Genomic DNA, 22,149 nt, shown 5'->3' on the forward strand with positions numbered 1-22,149 from the left:
GTTTTCACCACAAAAAAGCTGACATCTAATAACCAAAAATTTGGTCGCTATAATTAAACTATCGGTCTATAACTTAATTAACGACAAAATACAGTGGTCGCAAAAAGAGTGAGCGTGACAGAAATTAGCAAACTTAATTGAAGACAAAATTAATATTAACAACCAAAAAGTGGTTGTGCATTGGTCGTTAATTAACAACCAACTGAGTATGGTCACTATTTGTGCAGACACTTTGGGTATAAGTCTGTCAATGATACTCGCGGCTGAGGACTACAGCGTTATATACACTAAATCACATTTTTTGTGGTCTCCTTGGAGTAAGCCCTGACCCTAGGCATGCACAAACCGAACCGAATCGGTGGTTAACCATCGGTTCATAACCCGGAACTGAAACTGGAAGTGGCAGTCAAACCGGGGGACGGTTCGGTTCAGGTTCAAGAATTTGAGAAATCGGAACCGGCGGTTCGCCGGTTCAAGTAGGATTTTCGGCTAGGTAGGGGCTTTTCAGGTGTAGTGTTGTAGAAAAGTGATTTTTCCGTTAGAAACTGGCGGTTTTGGTCAGAAACTGTGGACTGAACTGCTGGTTCAGCCTTAAACCGCTAGTTCTGGTGGTAAATCGGGTGAAATTTCATATTTCATTTTTTTTTAAATCTATTTTTTTCCATTTTTTCTCCTATAAATACCCCATTCCCCGTCATTTCTACTCACCTCATTCTTGTGTTGATAATGATTTCTCTTCTCAATCTCTATTTTCTACTCTCATTCTCACACTTCAATTTCAATAAGTTTATTTTAACTCCTTGGTCACATGACTAATAGACATCAGTCGCTAAGATAGAGTAGGAACATATAAACAATTCATAAGCCGAAGTGTAGGAGATATTTCAATTGTGTCCGATCCTTCAACAGTAATCAATTCCCCACTTGCATTTTTAATATATGATTGCGTGCCCTCATCAAAAATAATAAAATCACGTCTATCCGGCGTCATGGTATCAGTTGCCCGCAATCAAATATCCAGCCCTTTGAGTGTGTATCAATATTATGTACATGAAATGCAGCGGAAGTTTCTAGTAGGGATGCAAATCGATTTTTAGACACAAAATTAGGGTAAGCATGACACTTCTGAACTGTCTGGGGTCTAATTTTAATTTCCAGGGCATCAGGGGGCCGAAATTTAATGGAATGGGGTTTATTTTGATATTTCCTATTCTTATGTGGTAAAAGTCAAGAATCAAAAGAGATTAAATTAGGGTTTGGCCTTGTGCCAAACCCATTACCTCCTTGCGCCGACTTCTCTGGTGGTTCCACCCTTCCGGCGAAATTGCCGGCACCCCTCACATTGCTGCCGTTCGGGTGGCTCTCCTGACGCGTCCCACCCTTGTTCCAGTCGGATCCCCATGATTTCCGGCGTCATTACATCGCAGTGCTCCATCTCCGTTCACTCCGACGGCTAAATTGGCCTGAGCGGCCCTCGCCTTTTGTCGCTCTTCCCACCACTCTGGGTATCCCAACCTTTTGAAGCACGTCTCCCACGCATGCTTCTGTTTCCCACAGTGGGAACACCATAACTTCGAGGTGTCGGGGCGCTGGTTTCCCGATCGGCTAGTGGCGGAGGGGAGCGGTAGTGCGCCGCAGTTTGGTGGTCGCTGGTTCTAGGCGACTGAGCTTTGTCCGATAGCTGCGAATTCGTGTCCGATTTCACTCCCAAATGATGAATCGGCATTGTCGTTGGCTTCTCCGGTGGGTGACGGTGATGCCGGTGGCATGATTGACGTCGAGCCGCCTCCGTCTTCACCAACCTGTAGGCTGCTGCTACTGATGGGTATGGTTCTTCTTTCAAGATCTCCCCCCGGACTGAATCATACTCCTGGTTCAGTACTGTTAGGAACTTGATTAATCGCTTATCGTTCAAGTGCACCCTATATTGACCGACTCCTTTGTCACAACAAGTCACAGGCTGCTTTTGGCAGCGATCAATATCCACCCACAACCCGTGGAGTTTTCGGTAATACGTCTCCAAATTGAGGTTTCCTTGTCTAATTGTGATTACCTTTTCTTCCAGATCGTAGATAAGGTATTTATCCGCCTTGCTTTCGAAAGTCACAACGAGGCTATCCCACAACGCCTTTGATGTTTGGCGGCGGGCAAAATCTGAGATGATGTCGTTCTCGATGATGTCGACAATCCAAGAGAACACCACTAGGTCGTTCTCCTCCCATTCTTCGAATCCTTTGCTTCCCGGTTCTGGAGGTTCGTTCTTGATCTCCTCCCATTCTTCGAATCCTTTGCTTCCCGGTTCTGGAGGTTCGTTCTTGATGTAGGGGTACGCCCCTTGGCTTTCGATCTTCACCTTGATCAGTCTCGACCATAAGGGGTAGTTCTTTCCATTTAATTTGAATGCTATGTGATGCCCTTGTTGTTCCTTAAGCTTTTCGTCTGTTCTTGGTTGGGTTTTGTATCTTCCTCTGAATCTGACATGTTTCTGGTATAGGATTTGTTTTTCTGGGCTGGTTTAGAATCTGACATGTTTCTGGTATAGGATTTGTTTTTCTGGGCTGGTTTTGGCTGATAAGCAGGTCGGGTATTAGTATATCGGCTATGATGATTTTTTTCAAAGCCAGAATCGTTTCTGCTCTGTGGCCATGTTTAAACACGGTGGGAGAAGTTTTCTTCGGTATTATTGAATGAATAATATGATACAGAGATTACATATTTATAGGCTAGGCATTCTATATATATGGTAAACCTAAATTTACAATAATTGTTCCACTCTAATTTAGACATAATATACTCCTATATCAATTACATAATATTCTCCCGATACTATGCGATCTTCTTCCAACGGTTATTACTGAAAATTAATTATTATTTCAATGCAACTATACACTCACAATCTTAATTATCAAACTATACTCCACATTGCTAATTGGAATGCAATAGGTGCTTGTGGTTGTGGTGGGTGGGGTAAAGATAAGTACACAAATAATCTTCATGACTTGCGAGTATTAAAGTTCAAAAGTTAATGAAAAAAGTACAAAAGGACAAAAAAATGTGCAAATATCAAAGTCTATGATAAAATCTAGTGATCATTATTGCAACTTACTCTAAAAAAATATGGAGCGCAATGTCCACGTACCAAAAATATAATTCTCTTTAAACTTTATTTACCGAGCCAAGTGTACTTGTTAGGTTCTCCGCAAACTTCCTAGAATTTTTTCACGTGAATATGTCCGAGCAAGAGAACGTTTTCTTATTATAAAAGATTAGCAACTACGATTCACATTTGACCTTGACCTATTGATTGAAAGAAAAATTATGTGGTGTTTTATCGTCTCGGTCAAAGGCGGACCTACATTATAGGATGGAGGATCCTTGGGACCCCTAGACATTTGAGTTTAGCGTGACTTGAAACCAGGAGAACACGGGATTGAAACCCTCTAGTCCTAAATTTTGGATTTTATCATAATGATAATTTTTGTTTGGATTTTCATATCTAGTTCATTATCTATTGCTACTCATTTACGGGTGACTTTTTATTTTTGGACGAATGGAAATGGAAAGATGAAATTATTTTGGTGGACGGATCAAAATGAAAAGATGAGACTATTTTTTGCAGATAGACGGATGAATGGAAACGGAAAAATAAGACGAAGGTAGTATATACATCATTATCTATTATGTACTTCATTTTTGGGGTGCCTCTTAGATGAAAGAAAATGAAAAGATGAAACTATTTTGGTGGACAATGAAAATGAAAATATGAGACTATTGTTTTTGAACAGACACAAATGAAAAGATAAGATGGAGTAGTAATTTGGACACTCACTCCAGTGTCAAATTCGTGCGTTCGCCAGTCTTCCAAGTAAAATATTAACGATAATCATCGAGCACATTCTTGCTTGACAAGAAAAATTGTATCGCAATTGAAATTACTGTTAAGGCTCGCAAACTACTCGATTTGTTCTGAAACTGAAGAACATATATATTAGTTAGTCCGAGATCATATGAGCTAGTCATAAAAATATCTATATTTATATCTATATTGTTTAAAAACACATAAATTGATCGAATACATCAACATAAAGAAGAGTATTGGATTAATTAATGTCTGAGATAAGTTAGCTCTAGAAATCTTAATTCAGTGTAAATCCTCAAACCGGTTTAAAAATAGGATAGCGATTTGATCCAAGTCAAAATCCCTAAATCTGAAATGGTGGATACCAAGGTAGAAACTATAGCACGACTCGCGCAGTGGAAAATCGAGAGTTTCGGCCCTACCGTTCCCTACAGAAGATCCGATCCCTTTAAAATCGGCATATGGAACTGGTAATTGTTCGCCTCTCTACTGATCGACCTATGCAATTTGCTGCTGTATTCAATATTGTTTCCTTGAAATCTTCAGGCATTTATCAGTGGAGAAGAGCCGCGCCATCTACGTCCGCCTCTTCCCCGAACCGTCTCGTGTTGCCAAGGATCAGCCGCCAATTGCTCGCTTCGTCGTCCGTGTCACCAACGCCGCCCGTCGACCCTATATCTCCCCCGGTTTGTGTTTCTACTTATTGATTCATGCGTTTTTAGTATGTTTATGCTATTAGTTATTGGATATTTATTTTTTTCTAGTATGATTTGTGGTAAGGATTTGAAATCCAATTCATCAAAGACTTCTTGGATTACAATATATTGTGAAAGATTGTCATATGGATCTCAAACTGGTGATCAAAAATCTCAATTCTGTTCAAATCTTGTTAGAACAAAAATGAGGGCTTTTGATGGAGATGTGTTGGTATCTTTGTTTTTGAGCGAATTTTGTCTTATTAACAATGTATTTTTCCTTGCTATCCACTTTGTTGTAGTTGTTATGTTTACCTTCACAAGTGAACAACTAATAGAGTATTAGTTTATAAGCAGCTTTGCGTTATAAATGTGATTGCGATATGCTTCTGCCTGGTCTCCGAGCATACTCATACGTAGCTGTATCCAAATTTGGGAGTGATTGCAGCTTACTCGGATAGTATGATTGTATTAAAATGCAGTTTGGTTGATTTTGATGCTTTCTGTGCAGTTCATGAGAGACTACTTCGCACAAGCGATGATTTTGCATGCCTCATCGATATAAACATCCAAGGTCGTTTTGTTATTGATGTCGAGTTCTTGGACCTTAAGATCTGCCCACTGAATGTGAGATTTCGTACCTGTGTTTTGCATCAGAATATGTTGTTTTTCTGAATTCAGTTCACCCTACGTATAGCAATAATTAGACGTCTCATTCTTCATTTGCTTCCAAGTCCCAGGGTGGAGAAGGCAGTTCAATATGGCCTAGTGAAGAAACGATGCGGAATCTGGCAACCCAGAGCACTCTCAAATCCCTCTCCCGCATGCTCAACGACTCCCTTCTCGCCGACATCACCATCAACACAGCAGACGGGAAGCTACACGCTCACAGGGCGATGCTCTCCGCGAGCTCCCCTGTCTTCCACAGCATGTTCCTTCATGACCTAAAGGAGAAAGAGTCTTCAACTATCGAAATTGAAGATATGACGTCCGAGTCGTGCACTGCCCTCCTCAGCTACATATACGGAACTATAAACCAGGAGGACTTCTGGAAGCACCGCCTCACACTGTTGGGTGCGGCCAACAAGTACGACATCACGGACTTGAAGGAATCGTGCGAGGAGAGTCTTCTCGAAGACATCAACTTGGGGAACGTCCTCGAGAGGCTGCAGGAGGCGTGGCTCTACCAGCTTGACAAACTGAAGAAAGGATGTCTCACGTATTTGCTTGATTTTGGGAAGATATACGATGTTAGGGAAGAGATGAACGAATTCTTCAGAAAGGCTGATAGGGAGCTTGTGGTGGAGATATTCCAAGACCTTCTTGCAGTTTGGAAACCAGCTTAAGCAGCTGCCTTCCTATCACATTATTACCACAAGCTGTTATTACATCAACTAGATTTGTTGTAACATCAATTAGAGCTATACAGAGTGCATCTATAAATAATTGCTGTACCGTGTAGGATCAAAATCTTATTCTGTGTAACTTGGGCCAATTAGTAAGTGCATTGGTTTAGGTTATTGCAGCTTGTATCATAAATAAGGATGATCATGCTCTAGAATTTCCAGAACTGTTACTTTTTAAAAATAATTTTCTCGAGATAACTATGTACTCCTCCATCCTTGAAAATTTGTCACTTATTTCCATTTTCGTCCGTCCTTGAAAATTTGTCACCTTTCACTTTTTCCATTTCTGGTAGTGGATCCCATATTCCACCAATTCATTCTCACTCACATTTTATTATAAAATTAATATATATAAGTAGGATCTACATGTCACTAACTTTTTCAACCTACTTTTTACTACATTTCTTAAAATCCGTGTTGGGTCAAATGATGACAAATTATGGGAGACGGAGAGGGTACTATTTAACGAAGCCTTTTGGAATGGGCATGGCCCTAAACTGGCTCAACAGAGTATAAGGAAATTGGAAACTTACATGATTTTAGTACTAACTTTATATGGTATACTAAGTTTTTAGCAAATTTGTCTGGAATCCAAAAATCGACAGTGAAATTGAAAAGTAACTGAGTTACTATTAAGTTATCTTTCTAGAGGCATCTTGTCAAACTAAAAGAATCGCAGTGTCGATATTTACTACTCACTCTGAAAGAGCATGAACTATTTTTTATTTCGTCCGTCATTAAAGAGTATGGACTTTCAAATTTTGAAAAAATCAAACAACATACTACACCTGTACATCATTTTATTTACAACTTATACAATTACTATTAACGCTAATATCATTACAAAAATATGAACCTCACTCTTCACTAACATTATTTCCACTATCCTTTCTCTCTCTCTCTCTCTTACTTTTCCTCCTATTTATTAAATCTAGGGATGTCAATGTAGCCCGCAACCCGTGGACCGGACCGAATAGCCCGCCAAATTTATAATGTTAAGGCTGAAAATTTCTAACCCGATAAAATTACAATCTGATTAGCCCGCACCCGATTAACCCGCAACCCGTTAGGGCCAGACCCGAAAACCCGATGGACTGGCCCAGAAACCCGATAAAATTTATATCGTTCAACTTGTTTGACTCTAATTCGACACTTTATTGGTTATTTTATAATATTAATTACTAAAAAAATAACTTTCAACTTTATATATTAAATATATTAATTATATTATTAAATTTTTATTAACATAATAATAGATAAATAAATTAGAAACTTCAAATTGACTAAAAAATATATTTAAGTTTCTAAAACATGCTTTAAAATTTCTTGATGTTAATGTTTTATTTTGCATAAAGCACAAATATTAGTATTTGATCATGTTTACGTTTGAATTTAAGCATATATCTCAAATTTATCATAATTAAATATTTTATATTTTATAAATATAATAATTTTCATTATTATTTATTGGATTGATCGCATGTTAATTTTATCAGTAGCAACCCGATTAACCCGTTGGGCTAGCCCGAAACCCGAGCTTTCAGAGTTAGGGTTGAACTTTTATAACCCAAAAAAATCACAACCCGATTAGCCCGCACCCGATTGAGACCCGGTGGGCTGGCCCGATATTTACTACTCAACTTTTATAAATATTAGCCCGCAACCCGAAAAGGGTTGGCCTGAAACCCGGTGGGCTGGCCCGATTGATATCCCTAATTAAACCCGTGCCGAACCCATTGTTCATGCTCTTTGGAGACAGATGAAGTATGAAAATTTACAAATATGTTAGTATGAAATTGAATTTTATATGAAAATAAATACTCCACTTAGTATAGGTGATTCGAATCAAATATTCATCTTTTATCCCGTCAAATTTTATTGGTGGTATAAATATTTGGACCCAAAATAATACTATTTTCATTATAGGACATGAAACGAGACATAAAATGAAGTTGGAACGAAGTCGAGATAATGTAGAACTTTGGAAGCTGCTAGAGAGTTCCACTCGACCGAGTGGAATTGTAGCGAGAATTCACTTGAGCATAGTGGATGATCACATCTCCAAGTCAGAAAGTTCCACTCGGCCAAGTGGAATTATAGCAAGAATCCACTCGACCGGAGTGGATATCCACATCTCCAAGTCAGAGAGTTCCACACGAACGAGTAGTGTGGCGAGAATCACTCAACTGGAGCGGATAATCACATCACCAAGTCAGAGAGTTTCACTCAAACGAGTGGTGTGACGAGAATCCACTTGACCAGAGTGGATAACCACTTCTCCAAGTTAGAGAGTTCCACTCGACCGAGTGGAGTTGTGACTATAGCCACTTGACCAAAGTGGTGTTGCGCTCAACTGCAATGTGGGGAGTTTTATACATATTTAATGAGTGGGTTCGACGCTAGAGAATAGAGAAAAAAAAAGAAGAGAAAGACGAAGCGGAAAAGGATGGAATCAAGCCCGTTGAGTAGACCAACACATTATCAAAGAGAAGATATTTTAAATTATTTTTATCAATCTATCATATCATTAAAAAAATTACTTCATCCGTCTCATTGTAGGAATTCTATTTATCACTTTTGTGTACCCAGTTTAGAGTTCCGGATAAGATGAATATTCATAAATGATAATAGATCTTATATTTCACTAACTTTTTTTTACTCATATCTTATCATAAAATTAATATATAAAAATAGGGCTCACATTCCACTATTTTTCACCGATTAGTTTATATTTCTTAAAATTTGTACAAAACTAAAATGGGACTCCTAAAATTGGAGAAGGTATTAGATGACATCGCGATAATAGGAAATGCAAAAACGCTAGTTACATCTTCCTCTGGTCCAGAGCTGCATTTAACGGCTCGTTATTCGCCTTTTTGTCTGACTTTGTGAGAGCTGCGAACCATTCAGCTCAACCACCGGCAAAATTTACCGAACGAAATATGGCGAGGGAAGGCGGTGCGAACAAGAGTCGGAAAGAAAGCGAAGCCGGAGCGTTTTTCATGGCTACTCTAGTGATGTGGAGCGTCTCAGTTTTCTTCGAAATCCTCTTCAATCAGCGCTCGGAGCTACTTCCTATCATCATCGGCTTCGCTTTTTTCCAGCTCGCCAACGCCGTTATTCGGAACTTCGTCTCACCTGATCCGCTCTTCGTCAACACCTGCGTTTCCCTCCTCCATTCATCAATCACCTCCGCCTCTGGTCAGCTTCTCAATTAGGGATTTATAATACTAATTTAGTTATACGTTCCTTTTCTTTTCTCTGCTGCTATACAAGTGAAGTTTAAATTATAAGAAATTTGCGATTATTGTTACTGATTGTGAAAAATCGTTGATTTGTTAACTAACTGTATACAATTTTAGTTATCCACGTTTAGATGTCTGTTTAGAATTTTCTTGTTTCCAATGATTTATCAAGCTATTTAGGAAGCCAGAAATGTTTGTGGATGTGTGTGTTGGACTAGTGGTAATTCCCAAGGCTAAAGGTTTCACGTTCTAGCTCGCATTATTGTTGCAATTACCAAAAAATGCTTGTTTTCTAGAGTTGCAGCGAGCAAAAAACCTGTTTGGTTGTTTCTGAAGCTGAGTTTTCATGTTGGTCGCAGTGGTACTAATCTTGCTGAATCAGTCAATGGAGATTGGTGTAGATAAGATGTTTGAACACTCACAATTGGTTGAGGATACTTGGCGATGGGCATATCAAGCTCTGTGTTTTTCGTGCGGTTACTTTGCATATGATCAGTTGGATATGTTGCTCTATCGGCTGTACAGTGGTTGGATCCCTGCAATCCTAGTGCATCACTTAGTGCTCCTAGTTTGTTTCACGCTGGCGTTGTATCGGAATATCACCATCAACTATCTTATCCTGACTCTCATTTGTGAGGTAAAAAACTGTGTGACTGTGTCGTTCTAATGCACGTATCACTCCTACTTGTATTTTGATCACGAGTTGCACTTTTTCGTCACTTATAATCCGACTTTAACATTGGAAGTTGAGAGACTTCATGGAGTTATGGAACTGGGTTATATTGTTGAGGCATTCAATTTGTAGAATGATGCAATGAAACTAGTCATAGTTATGGACGAGAGCATTATCATCATACTTTATCTCATTTCCACAATAACTTTAGCGCTGAAGGATTACAAAATATTGTAGTGACATGATGCTAATTCTACCAAGCTTATAGATCACCACTCAAATCTGCTTCTTGAATGTTGTATAAGTATCTGCACTAGATGCTTATGTGTTTGCATGTCTTTGTCTTTTTCTTAATATACTATACTATCAGAGTGACATGAATTTACTTTTGGAATGTCGAAAGAGCATGTTTGTGATTGCTTTGTTATGTTCTGCATATTATAGTTGGTTATCTAAAACTAGGGTAAAGCATCGGAATCATAACTCTTAATATCACAAATATGATAATGAAGAAATGATGACAAATGTATCCTTATCTTGATGGTGTAGTACTTCCTCAATGCAGCTACATTCAATCTTTTTGCATGTTCGGAAAGTTCGCCGTATGGCTGGCATCCGTAATGCTGGGAGCAAGATTGTGAAGGCAGAATGGGTTTTCAATTGGTGGGCATTTGTTTTTGCAAGATGCGTGTCTCACATTCTTATCACAGTCAAGCTGATCATAGATGCTTCCAAGTTTGATAAGGGCGTGGAGCTCCCACTTGCTCTCTCTGGAATGGCAGGAATGAATTTGCTAAATGTTCTCCTTGGTATCGATCTCTTCAATGCTTACACAAAAGAGATCAGGGTTCAGAAGGATCATAACAATAATCATCAGGAGTAATATATTTGTTAATTCTTTCAGTATCAGTATCAGTATCGAAGAGTGTGTTCCTGCTGTAATATGAGTGTACTCTCTTGTAAATCACATCATCATATGAAGAAATGAAAAGCTGAAAAATTCTGTGTTTGGTGTATAAAGTGCAGTGTGTCCATCCTTCTCATATCTATTCTACACTATTTCCTGGCTGTTTTCATGTTCTGCCACACTCTCGCTTAGAGAGAAAAATTTCCAGATACTGTTCCAGTTCTTGGCAGCTTTTACATAGAGTTGGTGATGATGATGATGATGATGATGAAGATGAGGATCGTGACGAATCCTTGTTCCCATTTACAAGATGGCTATAGTTCTCCACTGATGTTCCTGGACGACCTGCATCATAGTTTGGCAGAAACGTCCCATTTGAAGGTAACCTCCACAGCTCTCCTATGTCTGAACTTAACTGATCTCTCAAGAACCCTTGTATGCTTGAAGTTTCTATGAAAGAAATCTTCTAATGTTGCAAGAAACTGAAGCTGCCATACGAGATCAGCAGTTGTTTTCTGGCACTCGTTACGGTTATCAGCAGCAATAGCCAGATCCTCCTGCAAATGAAATGTTTGTTGATACTGTTAATAATTCCATAAGAGTAATGAACAAGCATGAGTGTTGGAATGTTTAAGTGACTGACCTACCTGCTCAACTTTTAGTTCACTGTTTGAGTGCATACTTTGCTGGAGCTCGAACTCCCGGATCATTCTGGTTAGTTCGTTCTCCAATTCCTAATACTTTTTCTTTATTTCAGCTAATATTTTTCTTAAGTCTACTATTTCTGTCTTTAAGGAATCGTCACCTGAAGACGTGTTCAGGTTCTTCTTCCATGGTGCTGAGTTGATATTCAAGCGACTCAGTAAGCTCGTTTTGCGCTGCCTTCAGAGCATCTACAGTTTCGTCTAAAGCATTCTGAAGTTCTGATATTTTCCATGTAAGCTACTCTCTGAGTCATTTAATCAAGCTCATGTATTAATGGCTTATCCAATGAAGCTTCTCCAAAAGCCGATTCAAGTGCTGCAAGGCGTTCCACTGAGATGGATCGAGTCTTTTGAAACCGATCAGGATTTAAAGCTATCTTATCCTTTGAAGTCCGATGCTTATCTAATTCAAGATGGCGATTTAAATACCTCATCCAAAGCATAGTTCAAAACTTCAAATCATCAAAAGATCAAAGGATGTTTAGAGAGTCCCCAAATCACCATACATTCAACACAGATTCATAACAGTTGTGGGATTAAGGGTTTGTAAAAATGCCAACCAGGTTGGGGTCTTTCACTGAAAACGCCAATCTTGTTTGCATCACTAACTTAGGCTCAACAAAATACTACTAGTAACTTATACGATATTAATAATGCTCTCTCATATCTCAATGTCAAATTATGAATAACCTGACTACTACTCTTAGTTAGTTATTTCTTGAAGATATCGAATGTTAATCCATTAAAATTTTTTGTGATTAAATTCTTGCTAATAATATAAATTGTAAATAAAATGACATATGAAAATACTAATACTATAGATTTGAAAGTTCTATAAATTAGTTGCATGAATTTAAGAAACACATCAAAACACAAATACTTGATTTTTTAAAGAAACGGAGGTAGTATAAATTTAATACCAACCAATATTTATATAATAATGTAATCGCGTTGATTTTAACATTTAATTATTTGAAATTCTGATAAAATAGAGTAAATCAACCTAAGTAAATAAATCTAAGCATTCTTAATTGAAATATCATCTAGTGTTTTCTAGATCATTCTGATTCCTCAGTAAACTAGAGAATATACTTGATCGTTGATACAAACTTCACTCTCTCTCACCAACAAATTGGCTAAGTTAGAAATGAAGGTGGAATCGTGGATACCTTAACCACCATCACTCTTTCTCATACCCTATCCACATCACCACCCATTGTGTGATTCACAAATCCTAACTAGATTTTGTGTAATAAATAAAGCAAACAAACCTTAACCATTCTTGCAATAGAAAATCCACAGACAACTCATTCCTGAGCAGCAGCAAACACACACACCACATTATTTTAGTATCATGGCTCAAACAATGCTGCTCACTGCAAATCCTTTGTTGAAAGGTGAGCAGCCATTGCTGATCCAAAGGCTTAAACCTCAGTCATTTTCCGAGATTATCCTCTCTCCCAGGATCAATACTTCTCCTCTCTCCTCCTCTACTACTACTGTTGCTCTCTTCAAATCCAAAGCCAAAGCTGCTCCTGCTAAGAAGGTTTTCTCACTTTATTCTTTTTCTCTTTTTTTTGGTTTGGTTATTTTAATTAGATGATTTTTGCAGGTAGTGGTGAAGGAGAAGCCTAAGGTTGAAGATGGGATTTTTGGGACATCTGGTGGAATTGGTTTTACTAAGCAAAATGAGCTTTTTGTCGGTCGTGTTGCTATGATTGGATTCGCTGTGAGTTTCTTCCCTCTTAATTCATCTAGTTGTGGATATTGCTATGCTCATTTTGAGAATGTTGACAAATTAAAGAAGAATAAATAATAATATCTCACATTGTAGTAAAGAAAAATGGAAACTACTATACAAGTCTTATGGGTCACTTTTCCTATCTCGAATTGGTTTTAGGAAGCATTATTCTATAGATTTCTATCATGGTATCAGAATGAAACCGATATCGATGTTTATAGCGTATTAAATGAGAAATTGGATGTGATGTAGGCTTCCCTATTGGGAGAGGCTATAACTGGGAAAGGAATCCTTCAACAACTAAACTTGGAAACTGGGATTCCAATCTATGAGGCAGAGCCTCTTCTTCTTTTCTTCATCCTTTTCACCCTTCTTGGAGCTATTGGTGCCTTGGGAGACCGTGGTCGGTTCGTCGACGACGACGTCCCTGCCCCTGGTCCAATTATAGCCCCCGGCAAGGGCTTCAGGGCTGCTCTTGGACTTGGAGAAGGTAATGTCACTACCACTTTTCAATACACTCTTTTATTCTCTCTCTCTCCCTATATATGTATATGTGATTTATATGTGAAAGAACAGGTCCTTTATTCGGATTCACCAAGGCCAATGAACTATTTGTTGGAAGATTGGCTCAACTTGGAATTGCTTTCTCTTTAATTGGAGAAATTATAACTGGAAAAGGAGCTCTTGCACAGTTGAACATTGAGACTGGAGTCCCTATTGGCGAACTCGAACCGCTTTTGTTGTTCAACATAGTCTTCTTCTTTGTTGCTGCAATTAACCCTGGAACGGGAAAGTTTGTCACCGACGAAGAAGATGATTAAATGTTTATATACCAAGTCTGAATAACAACTCTTGTGTCTAGTGTTTTGTTAGTAAGTAGTAGAACATATTTCAATCACTTGTGTTTCTATCTTAAATGTATATTTCATGTTTGTGGAACATCTTCGGATGTTTCTCTGTTCTTTGGATATTTCGTACATCTTGCAAAATTAGATGCAACATCTTCTACCAATCACGCTACTTTTTTCATGATAGGCCAAAACTTAGATGAAATATGTCTTTCATCCTTCACTTCTCTCAACTGAGATATATAGAGAGAGAATTCAAGTGTCACACTAAGATTATGTTGCAGAGTCCTCATCTCATCTCTGCTGCAAAATTGGATGTTGCAGCCTAATATGTTGATGTGATTTCAGAGCTTTCATTGTGAAGTTCTCCAATTCTTTGAAAATAGGAACTAGTCCTCCTTGTAAGCTACCACAAGCTGCAGTCTGCGCCAAATTCTTCGCATTGTTGTGCTTCGTTCTCTCCTCTGCCAATCTCTGCTTCAAACAATCCAAATTCAACTTCACATCATCCAGCTTTGACCCATCAAGGCCATGCTTCATTCTCTGCATCTCCATGCGATGAGTTCTCATCAGTTTCTGATAGTTCTTCGAAACAAGTTCTGCTTTAAGCCGTTGATGCACCTCCTCATCCTTTTTTCCCCGTAGTTTCTGCAAGCCATCTGTGAAGGCGTTCATAGCATTTGACATCCTTCTATCAGAGATGGCCTCCATTGCCTTGTGCCAGTCGTTGCAGATCACAAAAACAGGAGGAGCTCCAAGCTGGCCCGGTGAATAAGGAGTGGGGATGTAAGGAGTTGCTTCTAGTTCGTGCTGATGAAACTGCTGAAGCCATCCATTCAGGGATTCGACAAACAACTTTTGGAAGAAAATCCAATCATTGAAATGGCGACGCCATGCACGAAGCTCCTTTTCAAGATTGGTGATGGTACTCTTTTGGGAACCAGTTTTCACTCTCAGATTTTGCATTTTACTCTTCGAGATGGCTTCACACTGCTTTTGATGGCATCCGAGCATCGTGTTCCACATTCCGGTCATCCTATGGAATATTGATACACACAATAAGAAAGTGAACTGTAGAATATTCATAATAATTCTTCACTGCATTTGTACAGGTTCAACAGAAATAAGCAAATTTTGAGAATAAGAAATGAGGGTGAAACAAAGGTTTGTGTAGTGAATTTTATTAGGTATGAGGAAATAGATATGCATACCCTCGAATCAATGCAATGGTCTTTGGTTGTAATTCTTCATCCCTCAATTTCTGTATCCTACTTGATATGACATCAATTTCTTTGACACAAACATCGAGCTCCATTAGTAATCTTAGAGCAGAAACTTCAGCAGCATCATCCTTGGTGGGTTCAGCTCCAACCTCATCATCGACATTTAGCTTCATTCTTTGCTTCTCATACATGATCCGAAGGTTTTCTTCATCCTAAACAAAGGGTCACATATCCAGAATAACTGAGCAAGACTGAATTGCAACATACACATTACAAATCTTTATACAAATTACAACGATTTGAGTCAGTCTTTCAGTAAATACACAAGTGGGTATCTGTTTATATCCATAGCATGTAAAGTTTGAACAGCAAACTAACGCAAATATCCCGCAAACATCAACAAAATACATTCATGACCCTTTTTCTTGATTTTTGTCTTTTTGATTTTGTGCGAGTCTGATCTAATTGCAATGAAACAGAATAAACAAAATTGCATAAGCTGTATCAACTTGCCTTTACTTTTTTGTAAAGCTTCTTCTCCCAAGCATATATCTTGTCCAGAGTGGAAGAAAGGCTACCGAACTTGGCACCAAATTCCTTTCCAACGTTTTCAAAGTACAACTTTGCCATCTTCACCGATCTAGAAGCAAATGTCAAGGACGATATTGACGAAGAATCCACAAACGTCAGCCATGGTACTGTAAGGTACAATATCCGTGACAGAATCACTGCCGAAGGACTAGTCAGCATTCCAGCACAAAATATATATACAAAATGGAAATTAGAAGGAAAATAGTAGGTACGACTCTTAATGCAAACCAGTTTGAAATATAAAGAAATGAATGAAACCAAGCCTCACAAAATATTTAATGACAACTATGGAAAGAATGAATGAACTACAAGCAGAACAAAAGCTATAGAAATCTATGAATTCATGTCCATAATCAAATGTACTGTTTTTTTTAGTGCAATCAAACAAGTAAAATGATTGAATGCCATCATATCAACTATGAATTCAGAACCATTAGCCTCTTACAGTTACAGATATCCTGAAATCGCATTCTATTAACTTGGCCATTCTACTCCTTGTCTAGAAAGTAAGTAGAATCCATTCATTAATGCGATATTCATCAACTGAAAATGGGAAACAGCATAAGAAAACAACTTCCAACACAAACTGAACAAACTAGAAATGTAAAGAGCAAGAGCCACACCTTTGAGGAAGCTAGGCCGATACGGCACCTTTCCTGCCTCCAGCATCATGGCTACTTCTTTTCCATAGCCAGACGCAATCTCAAAGCTGTCTCTAATTTCAGCCACCACATCCCTCAAGTCTCTTGCCTCACCAGTTGGCAACACAGTTTCACTACTCAGCCTTGAAGAACCAGCATTTCCACTAGACTTCCTCTCCAGCTCACAACATGCCCCTTTCTTCTTCTTCTTCATTGAACTGGATTGATTTACATACTCTACACTACGCTGCAGTGCCAGTGGTGATTTCTTTCTCTTCTCCCTACCCCGTAAAAGCACTGATCTAGAACTACCTTCACCGTTGCGCAATGGCACAGATTTTGAAATACATTTAGTGCCTCTCTTTCCCTTGAAAGGCTCTCTACACGCTATATGCTCTGTTTCTCCCCCCAATTTAGAAATGCCCCCTTTCTCCCTCACCTTGATCGAATTAGGGCTAATTGAATTCAAAGTATTTTCATGATCTCCAGTCGAAATTAAGCCTACATATTCACCACCAAACACATCAAAGGCATCAAACCGGTTTAGAAACTCCATTGCCGACGAATTTGGTGACGGCGGAGGCGGAGTCTTTTTCGCCGGAGGGATGGTGGTGAAAGACGCACCATCGCCTACATAACCAGATGTGGGATTCCAGTATGGATCTGACAAGCCACAGTGCGGTTGTGGTGCAACCGGAGTTTTCGTAGGCAGAGGCGGCGGAGATGACTTCTTCATGTAGTAAACATTGCCTGAATAATTAGACGGTGATTTCTCCACATGATTATCGTGATGGCGGTGATCTTCTGGATCGCTACCGTCGTCGGTAGAAGAATCCGTTATACACAAATGCGAGCCCTCCTCCTCTTCGTCATCGTCATAATCATGCAAATGCACTGATTCACAACCATGACTCTCACTATCGAGCTTTGACAACGGAGACGGGGAAGGAGAAGGTGACGTGGCTACCAATTCGTCGTCGATGAAACTCCGCAGAGCATCGCCGACGTGTTTGAGTGAGCGAAAATAGGAAACGTGGGCGGCGGCGAGGGCGTAGCGATGGTTGGCGGCGGCGCGTATGAGATCCCGGCGCTCGCGGCAGCGGGACACAAGCGGCAGATCGTCCGTCTTCGAGCCACTGCACCCCATTTCAGAAAATATCCATGGATTCTGTGTTACTCCTTGACATGCAATAGCTAAGCTGATTTCGTTCTATGTTTTTTTCTTTCTTTCTTTATTTTTTAAGTCAGACTGTATTAAATAATACTCCTACTACAGTGGTTGGTAATTTAATTGCTATCATTTTGGGAGAAAAATACATATTGCGATAGACTGAGCTACAAAAAATACCTGGAGTAAACCCTAATTCGAGATACTTTTTCAACAAATTTACCTTTTTATCACTTTTTTATATTTACAAATATTTTTATTTTTACATTTTATTTCACTTTTACCCCTATTTTCTCTCGCTCTCTCGTGGATTCTATCCATTTTAAGCTAGTTGTGACATTTTTTAAGCACAAAATTTAAGAAATTGATGTTTTAAAGATTAAAGTGGTGATAATAAAGTAAGATAGATGAAAAGAAAATAAAATATGAGAGATGATAAATGTTTTTGCCAGAAAAAAACAACAGAACTACCTTTGAACAATCCAAAAAAAGAAATAGCTTGGGACGATATAACTACCTTAATTAGAGTGTCCACTATAGTGGAACAGCCACGCTTTAGCCACACAAAACAAATTGTCCGTCACAGCCATGCATTAGTCACATAAAACTTGTGCAGCCACGCCTCACATTTTTTTAATTGTTGGTATATTTTAATTGGACTAGAACAAAATTAATTGTACAAAAACAAATAAAAAAACATAATTCATAAAAAATTAAACCAAAACTTCGTTCTATTATAAATTTTGGAAAATTATACAACGAGAATGACATAAAAAACATCGGCGGCTCACTCGGTGTCATCCCCAGAATCCGCCGCAACACTTGCATCCCAACAGAATCGGCCTCGTCATCAGAGATGGGCAACCCCAGCTGGCCCTTCATCTGATTTATGAGAGCCCCACGTCCGCCTGATCCTCGGGTTGGTCTCGTTGGTCAAACGTCCACAGACCTCGTTGCCTAAGCATCAAGTTACCGGACAGGACCTTCGTCAGGGCAGACATTCCCGCGCGGGATTGATACGCTCGGATTTTGCACTGTTTTAAGGCCATTATTTGGTCCATTTTTAATGTCAAAGTTGCATTACATGTCCATGATTTGCATATTTTATCTATTTTGGTATTTTTGACATGTTTTGTGATAAATGTGCATATTTGAGCCTAAAAAGAGAGTTAAAACGCGAAGCAGGAAATCTAGAGAGCTTCAGGTAGCGTCCGGCGACCGCCGGTGCTTAGAGAAGACAAAGACACGCCCGGCGACTGCCGGGAAGTGCGTGGCGACCGCCACAAGGAGTCAAAAGCTTCTGGACAATGCGCGGCGACCGCCGGCCAAGGTGCGGCGGTCCGCCACAAAAACGAGGCGCGCGACAGCTGTCTTCAAACTCAATTTTTCGGCGATCCTGAATTCCGATCGGAGCGTTCTACACACCATTCTCTTCTTCTTGAAAAGAGCTTCAAGTTGGTAACAAGATTACCTCAGTCGGGGTTTTGTGGATAGAGTTATGGTCGTTCTACCAAAGTCGCGCAAAGCTGCCAGCTGCAGTCTAGGCGGAAATTTAAAGAAGGAAGGAAGATATTACCTTGTGAAGCCAAATCTTTTCCTTCTACTATGAGGAACGAAAATTATATCTTTCCTAATGCTTGGAGGAAACTTATTTTCAAATTTAAATCCTTCTCAAGCCTATATATACCCCATAACCTCATTCATAGAATCCAACCCTTCCTTAGCCCCCAAAAGGGGAGTCCCCAAGACTCCTCCTCCAACCCTAATCCTAGAGCTTCTTTTTGCAAAATAATTCATAGAGATCAAAATCTAGATTACTTCAATCGCGCAAGGAGTTTTAGAAGGATTTCAAGAACATCAAGAACTACAAGGATTCAACCTACGGGTTCTATTTGCTTTAGTTTTATGTTCAAATTGTCTTCCATTCAATCTATGTATTTAGCTTATTCCATTATGTGTAACTAAATTCATAGGATTCTAGGGATGTGTTAGTAACGACTTAGGTTATACAATTCCAGTTTTCTATTTAATATCGGTTTTGTTTTTACTTTGTTTCTTCCCTAAGTAATTCTGATGCTGCATGATTGAGTGACACAATCTTGTATGATTTAATATAACCTGCTTCATAACTGTGAGATAGTTCTAGCAAGTTAGGTTCACTTAGTAGACGCTACAGTTAGCTTCCCTTAAAACGGCACCGTTAATTGAGAGTGAGGACTTTTCAAGGGTCTTAGGAGCTTTTTGGAGTTACGTGTTAGGATTGACAACCCTAATCTTGTAATCAACGTTTGTATCGCATGAGTTGTAGCGGTTCACGTGCATGCCTGATACGCTCGGATTTTAGGGTCCTTATTTGGTCTGTTTTTAATGTTTAGATCGCAATTCATGTCCGTCTTTTACATGTTTTATCTATTTTGGTATTTTGACATGTTTTGTGAGAATTGTGCATATTTAAGCTAAAAAGATAGGAAGAGTCGAAGATGGAAGTCTGGAGCGTTCAAGACGCCCAGCGGGCCGATGGCCCATAGCGACCGCTACGTCTGTAGCGGTCCACTCCGGATAAAGTTGTGCTAAGAATCTGAAGACGCCCAGCAACCGCTGGGGAGTGCGCAGCGACCGCTCGAGAAGGTCTCGAAGCCACTAAACTAATTTGCAGCGACCGCTACAACTCATGCAGTGACCGCTACACAAATGGGCAGAAGCTACAGGCAACGCACAGCGACCGCTGGCCAAGGTGCAGCGGTTTGCTGCGAAAAAGCGGCGCACATTTTGACCTAGATTTTCTCCAGATTTTACCAAAAATTAGCCAACCTTTTCCTTATATCCATAGGATTCGAATTTCTCCCTATATATACCCCCTCAAACCTCTTCATTCAGAGACACTTTTACACACTCTTTGCCTCACAATTCTAGAGCATAATATTTGAGAGATCTTCGCTGTGCAAGAGGTTGAATACGGATTCAAGTGAAGATCAAGGCTACAGGATTCTACCTTTGGGTTTTATCGCTTTAGTTCTTATTTTTACGGTGATTTCCCTTCAAACTATGTTTTTAGATTATTCTATAATGTGTAACTAAATTCATAGGATTTTAGGGATGTGTTAGTAACTTTTATTGGTTTATACAATTCCTTTTTCTATTTAATATCCATTTTGTTTTTACTTCGTTTCTTCCTTAAGTTGTTCCGTAATACTGCATGTTTGAGTGACACATCCGATGCAGATTTAATATAACTTGCTACATAATCGTGAGAGGAGGTTGGCGAGTTAGATCACTTAATAGACAGTACAATTAGCTTTCCTTTAAACCGCATTGTTAATTGAGAGTGAGGACTTTTCAAGGGTCTTAGGAGATTTTAGGAGTTACGAATCTAGGATTGACACCCCTAGTAATCTACGGTTGTACCGCATGGGCATAACTAGTGTGACTCGTTCTATCGAAGTATAAACTGTGCTAGGGTATTGTAGTTGGAATTTGTATAACCATAACTGTGAACGCACATCCCCGGAATGGGATGTGATTAAATGAAAACTCTAAATATTCTACAAACTCAAAATTATGATCTGGACCATTGAAAAATGTCAACAGATCACAAAAAAACATCAACAGAAAAATGTCAACAGAATTTCAACGGTAGTCAATGATTGATGTTTGTGTTGATATTGTGTTGATACTTGTGTTGACATTAAAATCTTGAAATTTTACACTGTGTTGATATTGTATTGAAACTGTGTTGAAGCTGTGTTGAGAAGTTTTGAGTTTGTACAATATATAAGTTTGCATTTTATCACTACCCTCCCCGGAATTCTCTTATCTCATATATTTTCTCTCTAGTCTTGTTGCAATAGTGATTTACTGCTTTCAGTTTATTTGTTTTCAAAAGTTTTCAAAAATTCTCTGGTTCTCCAAATAGTAAAAGAAGCTTAGTAGAAAGGAGCCAGTCGGTGATTTAAACGCACAGGATAATTAACTACAATTATTTAATATAGTCAAGGGAGAATCAATTAAATAATTAAGTTTTATCTTGGATAATGTTTATCCAATTCATTTAGGATTTATCAAGATAGTATTGACTATCTAAACCCATTTAGGATTATTCTAGATTTTATTTCGATAAAATCAAATCCTACAATTCAAAATAACCTTGATCTATGATTATCATTATTTAAATCGTACTAGGATATTACTAGATAGAAACAATTCCACCATTATCCATAAGATAAAAATAAAATTCTATCAACCAAGATTTATACAAATCTTAATTCTATTTAGAATAGACATCCAGAATATAACAAACATTTCTTAGGATTTCTTAGATAAATGAATTTTTCTAAATCAAATTAAATAAGGATTTCTTATATATCATCTTTATCCTAATCTATTTAGGATATAGGATATAAATCCAAAAGATAAGAATAAATTGGATTAATACTTATTTTAATCCATCT

General features: G+C 38.7%; 5 protein-coding genes across 6 annotated transcripts; 4 read left to right on the forward strand and 1 right to left on the reverse strand.

The window, feature by feature from the left end:
• Window positions 1-4,137: 4,137 nt before the first annotated feature.
• LOC125218439 (BTB/POZ domain-containing protein At1g21780-like) lies at window positions 4,138-6,158 on the forward strand. Of its 2 annotated transcripts, none has more exons than XM_048120107.1 (4): window positions 4,138-4,329; window positions 4,406-4,545; window positions 5,066-5,181; window positions 5,289-6,158. In XM_048120107.1, exons 1-4 carry the CDS (start codon window positions 4,214-4,216, stop codon window positions 5,898-5,900), a joined length of 984 nt encoding a protein of 327 aa, XP_047976064.1. In that variant the 5' UTR covers window positions 4,138-4,213; the 3' UTR covers window positions 5,901-6,158. The 2 variants fall into 2 exon arrangements, with proteins under 2 accessions (XP_047976064.1, XP_047976065.1); XM_048120108.1 differs by having other exon boundaries at window positions 4,141-4,329; window positions 5,295-6,158.
• A 2,613-nt stretch (window positions 6,159-8,771) lies between these two features.
• LOC125185480 (TLC domain-containing protein 2) lies at window positions 8,772-10,898 on the forward strand. The gene is made up of 3 exons (XM_048082009.1): window positions 8,772-9,161; window positions 9,565-9,842; window positions 10,444-10,898. Exons 1-3 carry the CDS (start codon window positions 8,903-8,905, stop codon window positions 10,759-10,761), a joined length of 855 nt encoding a protein of 284 aa, XP_047937966.1. The 5' UTR covers window positions 8,772-8,902; the 3' UTR covers window positions 10,762-10,898.
• Window positions 10,899-11,023: 125 nt separating this feature from the next.
• Window positions 11,024-11,793, forward strand: LOC125185481. The gene is made up of 4 exons (XM_048082010.1): window positions 11,024-11,166; window positions 11,265-11,355; window positions 11,448-11,499; window positions 11,581-11,793. Exons 1-4 carry the CDS (start codon window positions 11,035-11,037, stop codon window positions 11,630-11,632), a joined length of 327 nt encoding a protein of 108 aa, XP_047937967.1. The 5' UTR covers window positions 11,024-11,034; the 3' UTR covers window positions 11,633-11,793.
• Window positions 11,794-12,765: 972 nt separating this feature from the next.
• On the forward strand, window positions 12,766-14,200 carry LOC125223707 (photosystem II 22 kDa protein, chloroplastic-like). The gene is made up of 4 exons (XM_048126970.1): window positions 12,766-13,035; window positions 13,102-13,218; window positions 13,483-13,720; window positions 13,807-14,200. Exons 1-4 carry the CDS (start codon window positions 12,844-12,846, stop codon window positions 14,049-14,051), a joined length of 792 nt encoding a protein of 263 aa, XP_047982927.1. The 5' UTR covers window positions 12,766-12,843; the 3' UTR covers window positions 14,052-14,200.
• Window positions 14,201-14,332: 132 nt separating this feature from the next.
• Window positions 14,333-17,689, reverse strand: LOC125220399 (protein ALTERED PHOSPHATE STARVATION RESPONSE 1-like). Its single transcript, XM_048122572.1, has 4 exons — window positions 16,516-17,689; window positions 15,815-16,029; window positions 15,290-15,513; window positions 14,333-15,114 (listed from the first exon to the last, which is right to left on the reverse strand). Exons 1-4 carry the CDS (start codon window positions 17,678-17,680, stop codon window positions 14,373-14,375), a joined length of 2,346 nt encoding a protein of 781 aa, XP_047978529.1. The 5' UTR covers window positions 17,681-17,689; the 3' UTR covers window positions 14,333-14,372.
• Between the last annotated feature and the right edge of the window lie 4,460 nt (window positions 17,690-22,149).

This window comes from Salvia hispanica, chromosome 4 (genome assembly GCF_023119035.1).
Source record: "Salvia hispanica cultivar TCC Black 2014 chromosome 4, UniMelb_Shisp_WGS_1.0, whole genome shotgun sequence".
Taxonomy (NCBI): Eukaryota; Viridiplantae; Streptophyta; class Magnoliopsida; order Lamiales; family Lamiaceae; genus Salvia; species Salvia hispanica.